This window comes from Mesitornis unicolor, unplaced genomic scaffold (genome assembly GCF_000695765.1).
Source record: "Mesitornis unicolor isolate BGI_N332 unplaced genomic scaffold, ASM69576v1 scaffold9224, whole genome shotgun sequence".
Classification (NCBI taxonomy): Eukaryota; Metazoa; Chordata; class Aves; order Mesitornithiformes; family Mesitornithidae; genus Mesitornis; species Mesitornis unicolor.
Window position 1 is genome coordinate 59,355 of NW_010180754.1, and position 7,149 is coordinate 66,503.

General features: G+C 57.1%; 1 protein-coding gene across 1 annotated transcript in view; it reads left to right on the top strand.

The window, feature by feature from the left end:
• The window catches only part of LOC104539606 (latent-transforming growth factor beta-binding protein 2-like), a gene marked incomplete at its 5' end in the record, with an annotated part of 61,678 nt that overhangs the window by 51,292 nt on the left and 3,237 nt on the right, over positions 1-7,149 (top strand). The window contains 13 exon segments of the mRNA XM_010183184.1: positions 587-709; positions 1,004-1,129; positions 1,227-1,349; positions 1,576-1,707; positions 2,772-2,897; positions 3,713-3,856; positions 4,118-4,309; positions 4,432-4,512; positions 5,135-5,263; positions 5,489-5,629; positions 5,870-6,037; positions 6,573-6,848; positions 7,071-7,144. Of these exon segments, the coding sequence (XP_010181486.1) occupies positions 587-709; positions 1,004-1,129; positions 1,227-1,349; positions 1,576-1,707; positions 2,772-2,897; positions 3,713-3,856; positions 4,118-4,309; positions 4,432-4,512; positions 5,135-5,263; positions 5,489-5,629; positions 5,870-6,037; positions 6,573-6,848; positions 7,071-7,144 (1,835 nt within the window).

Consider the following 7,149-nt stretch of genomic DNA (forward strand, 5'->3'; position numbering starts at 1 on the left):
AATAAGTCCTGGGGTACACCGCTAGTTACTGGCCTCCAGATGGACTTTGTACCTCTCATCACCCCCCTCTATGTCTGGCCATTCAGCTCATTTTCAGTCCATCTGACTGACTGCTCCTCCAGCCTAGACTTCATCGGCTTCTCTATGAGAGTCTTATGGGAGACAATGCTAAAAGCCTTACTGAAGTCTAGGTAGACAGAGTCCACTGTTCTCCCCTTGTCTATGATGCCAGTCATGGTTTATCAGGTTGGTCAAGCCAACTCTGTGAATTCATGCTGACTGCTCCTGATCACCTCCTTGTCCTTACTTCTTGTTAGGATTAGTGTTGATCTGTGTGTGCTCAGCTCGGGGCTGGGATCCAGTTTATCCCAGTCTCTGTGGTGGAGGGGGATGAAGGGTCTGGGCCAACTCCTTACATCCCAGTACCACGAAGTCTCTGCCCTCATCTCACTGTGATGGGATGCTCTGGGAGGGCAGCAAAAGCCCACCTTACAGACCAACAGCTGGGTGACAGCTGCCCTGGGTGGGGATCTTCTCCAGTAGTGGCAAGAGCTGGGGCCTCACTCTGTGCCCTTCTACTTGGCAGATATGGATGAGTGCGAGGACCATGCTGTTCAGTGCCTGCGGGGAGAGTGCAGGAACACCCTGGGCTCCTATGAGTGCCGCTGCCAGGCTGGCTTCGAGCTCGTCAATGGCACCGTGTGTGAAGGTACAAATCCCTCTGAGTCCAGGACAAACAGCCTCCCTGTGGGTCTCCTTTCTTGGCGGGGAGGATGCCAGTGCCAAAGCAGGTGATGCCACCATGCATGGCACATCCTTAAGGTTGCAGGCAAATGCAGGATCACTCTGTATTAGGAAGGTCTCTTTCCATGACAAGAAAGCCAGGGGACAGGAGCCCTGCAAGGGCTTCGTGTAAGAGACTGGAGAGAGGGGATCCATGTGGCTTAGGTGAAGGATGTCCCCCAGAGCTGGGTGTATGGCCCTGACTCTGCTCCCTCTGCAGATGTGAACGAGTGCCTGAACAGTGAGACCTGCAGCCCCAATGGTGAGTGTCTCAACAGTCACGGATCCTACTTCTGCATTTGTGCTCCTGGCTTCTCAAACGCAGATGGGGGAGTCAGCTGCCAAGGTGAGCTGGAGGATGGCAGGGACATACCTCAGGTCCTACCCTCTGCTCTCTCGCATGCTGTGAGATCCATGTTGATGATTTTGGCCTGATTTTGTAGATGTGGATGAATGTGCAGACAAGTCCCGGTGCTCGCAAGGCCAGTGCCTGAACACGGAAGGCTCCTACAGGTGTCTGTGTGAAAATGGGTTCAAACACTCCCAGGAGACTGATGACTGCGTGGGTGAGAGCTCATCTTTGGGGAGATCAGCCCCTTGGGATTTGGGGGGATGGATGCAGCCATTGCAGGGGAGAGGGCAGTTCTGCTCCCAGCACTTCAAGTTGCTGACTTGTAAGGGGGACCAGCGACAGCTCTGGGCCTCTGGCCAACTGAACCTGACCCAGGCACTGCAGTGGGCAAGCAGGGTCCCCGTCTGACCATCCCCATCCCCTTGTCCTCCTCCTTGCAGATGTGGATGAGTGTAAAGAGTATGGGGATGCCATCTGTGGCACGTGGCGGTGCCAGAACAGCCTGGGCTCCTACCGTTGTATCATGGGCTGCCAACCTGGCTTCCACTGGACCCCCCTGGGTGACTGCATTGGTGAGTACAAGCCCGGGTGTCCCTGTTGCTCCTCCTGGCAGGGACAGGGTGGCTGGGGGACATATCTGCCAGGGGCATGGGGGAGAAGGAGGAGGAGGAGGAAGTATGTGGCTGGTGGGAAGGCAGATAATGCCGAGAGTTTGTTTTCTTGGCCGAGCTGCCTGCTTGTGTCTAGACTTCTCTCTTCCTGGCATCTGGAACAGACGCTGCATTGTGCTGCTTTCCGCTTGGGGAGAGTCCTGGGCAGGTTACAGCCATTCCAGGCTTGGGGCCGGACCACAGCTCCCAGTAAGCTGTGCTTGCTGAGGCTGCTGCCTGTGCCAGTCACCTGCTTGGCAGGGCTGGGTGAGGGGAAAGGCTGCCGGTACCACTGTGTGCTGAGCTGGGGAGTCTGGGTTTGGAGGTCAGGCTCTAGCAAAGAGGAAAGAGAAGGGCTTTCTGCAGTTTTTGAGGTTTTCTCCCCCCCAGCTCAGGGAAGCCTGCAGCAAGGAGGAGCTGCCGGGACTCAGACTCAGCAGCACATGGAGCTGCTCCTGGCCTTGGGAGCAGCAGACTGTGGGCACATGGCTGCTCTGTCTGCTCCAGGGAAATCTCCCCTCTGCACTGGTAGGAGGGGATCAGGATGCAGCCAACAGGGCTGTAAACCTGCCCTCTGTAAGCAGTTGTGACTGTCCAACCCCAGCACGCTGGGGCAAGGCAGAAATTACTCCCTGGCTCTACAGCAGTTGGAGAAGGACCAGGTCAAGAGGAATGGGCAGGAGGGTATTAGCTTAGATCTGTCTGCATTTGCCCCACACACTTCAGTTGCACCCTTGTATCTTCTGCTGATGTGAGCTCCTGGCGCTCCATCCACGGGGCCTCTCTGCAGCTCTGGATGTTGCAGGAAGCTTCTCCTAACACGCACACTCATAGCAAGGGAGTGAGCGGGGCAGCCAGACTCAGTCCCTCGCATCAAGGTAATGCCTGCCCTGATCCCCAGGTCTTGGGGTCAGAGCAGGAGGGCCTGGGCAGGGGGATCCACTGGGAGTGATGGGGTCTGTGGCAATTCCTGCTCTCCACTGCAGACATAGATGAGTGTGCCAATGAGACGCTGTGTGGGAGCCATGGCTTCTGCGAGAACTCGGACGGCTCCTTCCGCTGCCTTTGCGACCGGGGCTACGAGAGCTCTCCCTCCGGGCACTACTGCATTGGTGAGTCTCCTGTGATCACTCTGCCAGTCGGTGAGGGAAAGCCATCAGTGGATGCCAGGCTGGTGTCCCCACTGTGTGATGGCTCACAGAGCATAGGTGAGGACTGTATCCACGCATGGAGAATCACAGACATGGACAGGGCAGCTTGTGGAGGCAAACACCCTCCCCTTACCACAGCAGATCTTTGAGACTGCAAAGGAGCAGGGCTTTATGAAAAGAAAGCAGCTCCCAGGGAACATGAAGCCATCTCTCTGTGCCAGTGGAAAGGAGGTGCTTGGGAGCTGGAGGTACTGAAGGAGCTAGGGAGGTACTTTAATGGGTGCCTGGAGAGAACAGGCAGAGCATAATACAAGGGGAAACATTTTCATGATGAAGACAGGCAGGCGGTGGAACAGATGCCCAGGAGGGCTCTGCAGTTGCCATCCCTGAGGGTTTTTCAAGGCCCAACTAGGGGGGCCCAACAAAACCCTGAGCAGCCTGGTGGGACCCCATAAATAACCCTGCTCTGAGCAAGGGATTGGACTGGAGGCCTGGCAGTAGTCCCTTCAAACCTGGACGATCCTGTTATCCAGTGACTCATTGCAAACTGGAGTTGGTGCTCCCTGAATCCACTGAGAGCAGGGCTGGAAGTTCTTGCCAGACTTGTGTTGAGCCATGGTGTGAACAGAGCTTTCAGCTCATCCCTAGCAGCTTTCATCTCATCCCTAGCAGCTTTCATCTCCCTGCTGATGGTGACCCCATTGCCGCAGACCATGCACAGGCTGCCCACGCAGAGGCAGGGCTCCTGCTTCCCACCGCTGCCCCTTGCTTTGCAGATGTGAACGAGTGCGAGCTGATGGTCGCTGTGTGCGGGACTGCGCTTTGCGAGAACGTGGAAGGGTCCTTCCTGTGCCTCTGCCCCAGTGACCACGAGGAGTACGACACGGAGGCAGGGCGGTGCCAGCCCCGAGCACCCGTGGGTGAGTAGGCAGCCAGGACAGAAGCATGGGTGGCAGCTGGAGCAGAAGCGTGGTAGCCCTGGCTGAGGTGAGATAAAGCTGAGGGACTGCCAAGGCTGTACAAGCCCATGCAGGCATGGGCAAACTTTGGTCTGGGGGGAGCTAGAGAGCATGAAATTGGCCACGCTGCTGGTGATGGGTATGCTCTGGGACCTCCTAGGTGTGGGATGCTGCGTTGGGGTGCCAAGGACCCCATCCCGTCCCTGCTCTGCTGTCTTCTAGAGAGACCTGAGACACACACAGCCCAGCTCTCTGACAGCGCAGAGCGCAAGCAGTGCTACTACCACATCAGCGACGTTCGCCTGTGTGACAGCGTCCTGGCCAAGAACATCACCAGGGAGGAGTGCTGCTGCACTGTGGGGGCAGCCTGGGGTGACAACTGCGAGACTTACCCCTGCCCCATCCCGGGCACAGGTAGGACTGTGGCCCCAGCACACCAGGCAAGGCCAGTGCTCTGCCTGCCAGCTCCACCTTGGTTGCACTAACGAGCTGTTTCTTTTCTTCCCATCTCCTCTTGGCACCTGCTTCCTGGCCAGTGGAGTACCAAGAGATCTGCCCTCTCGGGAAGGGCTATGTGCCCCAGGAAGACTTGCTCACAGGAAAGGTCTCTTTCACAGGTACTAGAACAATTTTCTCTCATTTCTTCCAGAGAGAAGAGGGAGGGCACTGTACAAAGCCCTGCATGGAGATGCATCCACAGAAATATCTCCCCAGGGCTGTGGTGGAGGATGCTAACAGTCTGCTGCTACTGCTTTCCTCCATCCAGAGAAATCCCAGATTGCCAGTCTTCCACTGGCCACTTCCCAAGCTGGAAGTGCTCCTTCCTCCTGTCCTGCCTCACTGCTGGCAGTGACTTTTCTCGGTGCAAGCCTCCCATGACCATTTCAAACCAGGGATGGTGTCCAGTGAAACACATCCTTTCCAGTTACTGATAGATCTCCCAGTAGTCAGCTGGCTCAGTCTTTGGCACTTTACCTCAGGGGGCAGGGCGTTGTGTTCTTGGCCTTCCAGAAACACACACAAATTTGCTATTTGTGAAAGTATCCTGTTCCCCGTCCACCCCTCCTCACACTCTGCTCCCAGGCATGGGGAGAAGTGAGGGAGCTCACTTGGGGACCTGTCGGTGATCCAGGCCAAGGTGCCATGTCATCTTTCTGTGGGTACAGCACCCAGCCCACTCTGCTTCCACGGTTCTGTTTCTGCTCCTTGAGATGCTCCCTCCTTCCCTCCCTCTTTCAGACATGGATGAGTGTGAGACATTTGGCTCCGAGTTCTGCCGCAATGGGCAGTGCGTGAACACAGTGCCGGGCTACAAGTGCTTCTGCCGTACAGGCTACTTCTACGACTCCGGCAGGCTTGAGTGTGTTGGTAAGATGGCTTCAGCAGGGACCCCACTGTGGGGACAGAGGGACAGCTGTGCTGCTGCAGCCAGAGTTGTCCCTGCTGCCCATGCCACAGGGCCAGGTCTGGGTGACAGCCCTCCTGGGATCATCCTGGGGAATGAGCCTCCAAGGTCCCCATTTGGGCAGGGAAAGGCTTGCATTGCCCACATCTGCCAGCCTGAAATGTTGCTCTGTCCTTGTGTGTGCGCAGACCAGGATGAGTGTGAGAATGAAGTGTACTGCATCAACGGCGAGTGTCTGAACACAGAGGGCTCCTACCACTGTTTCTGCAGCCTTCCTCTCGTGCTGGATGCCACTGGCAACCGGTGTGTGAACCTCTCCAGCAGGGCAGGTGAGCCCAAGCCCAGCAGCAGCACACCTTCACCCTGCACATCATTCCCTGTAGCTGGATCTCCAGGGAGGGAGCAGCAGGGGGGGCTTGGTGCTGGGCTGAGGGGTGCCTGTGCCAGCACAGTGTGCAACTGGGACAGTGGGGGCAGGAGCTGGGATACACAATCATCCCTCTTAGGAAAAGGAGGTTAGCACTCTTCTGGGTGATTTTTGTGGCATCCTTTGCTCACGTCACTCACAGATGCCCTGGAGGAGTACGAAATCCACCTGGATGTCTGCTGGCAGTCCGTTGTTGACTACATCTGCCAAGACCTGCTGCATGGCGAGCAGACCACATACACCGAGTGCTGCTGCCGCTTCGGTGAAGCCTGGGGCCAGAACTGTGCGCTCTGCCCGCACAGATCCTCTGGTAAGAGGGGTGGCAAGGGCAAACATCCGCTGTCAGAGGTGGAGATGGGCTGGGCTGCCACCAGTCATGCTGTGCAGGTTTGGCCACGTATGGCTGCAGCAAGGGCTCCTCTTATCTGCATTGCTGAAGTCAGCCCAAAGAGTGGGTGAACCCCCTACTTGTCCAGGGCTGAGCACACCGGTGGGTAGGATGTACCTGAAACTGGTTTGCAATGAGTCTATGGTGTTTGAGGGGAGAGTTGCTCTGTGCATCCCACTGCTCCTGCTTAGCTTAGGAGAGGTGAAGCAGTGACAGCCCAGGATGGGAGCACACTGGGAATTGGGGTTGTTGCTATGCAAGGACTTGCTGACCCCAGACAGGAGCTGGTCTTCTCGAAGACAGGGTCCCATCAGCAAACTACAGAGCTACAGCATTGTAGGCTCTTGAAGACAGGCCTTGCTCTGGTAGCCTGGTGTGGACGCACCCTCTCCAGCCATAGCAATCTCCCTGTCTTGAGCCAGGCCACTGACCCTTCCTTTTCTCTCACCACTTGCAGCTGATTTTGCTTTCCTGTGTAATGGGGCCGGTGAAGACAGTGACAGAGGGTCTGAGCTCCGAGAAAGACCTAGATATGAGTATGGACCAGGCTTAGAAGACCACCACTATGGCCTTCCCAGCCCAGATATGGGCCCCTACTACAACTACCTAGAGTCTGAGTACGGAAACCCTGATGCTGGTTACCCTCGGAGGGAACCCAACAGCGAGTTTCATGGCAGCCCTCTCCACCACGGCCCAGGGCGTTCCCCACCCCGCTACCTGCCTAGCCAAACTGGTGAGTACTGGGAGACACAGAGAGGTGCCTTCCCACCCAGCCTTGTCTCCATGGGGACTGCCTAGCAGCTCCCACCCCAGCCAGGATGCTCCAGGCTTGGGGCAAGCTCTGCTGCTGGCTGCTCCAAGTTGGTCCTGGTCCCACCACCACCACCTGCCCAATGTCCCCTCTGCAGCTGGGTGGAGGGTCACCCTGCTCTGACACTGCCTTGCCCCCCTCCAGGCCTCTACGAGGGCTTCGAGGGGCTGCAGGCCGAGGAGTGCGGGATCCTCAACGGCTGCGAGAACGGGCGCTGCGTGCG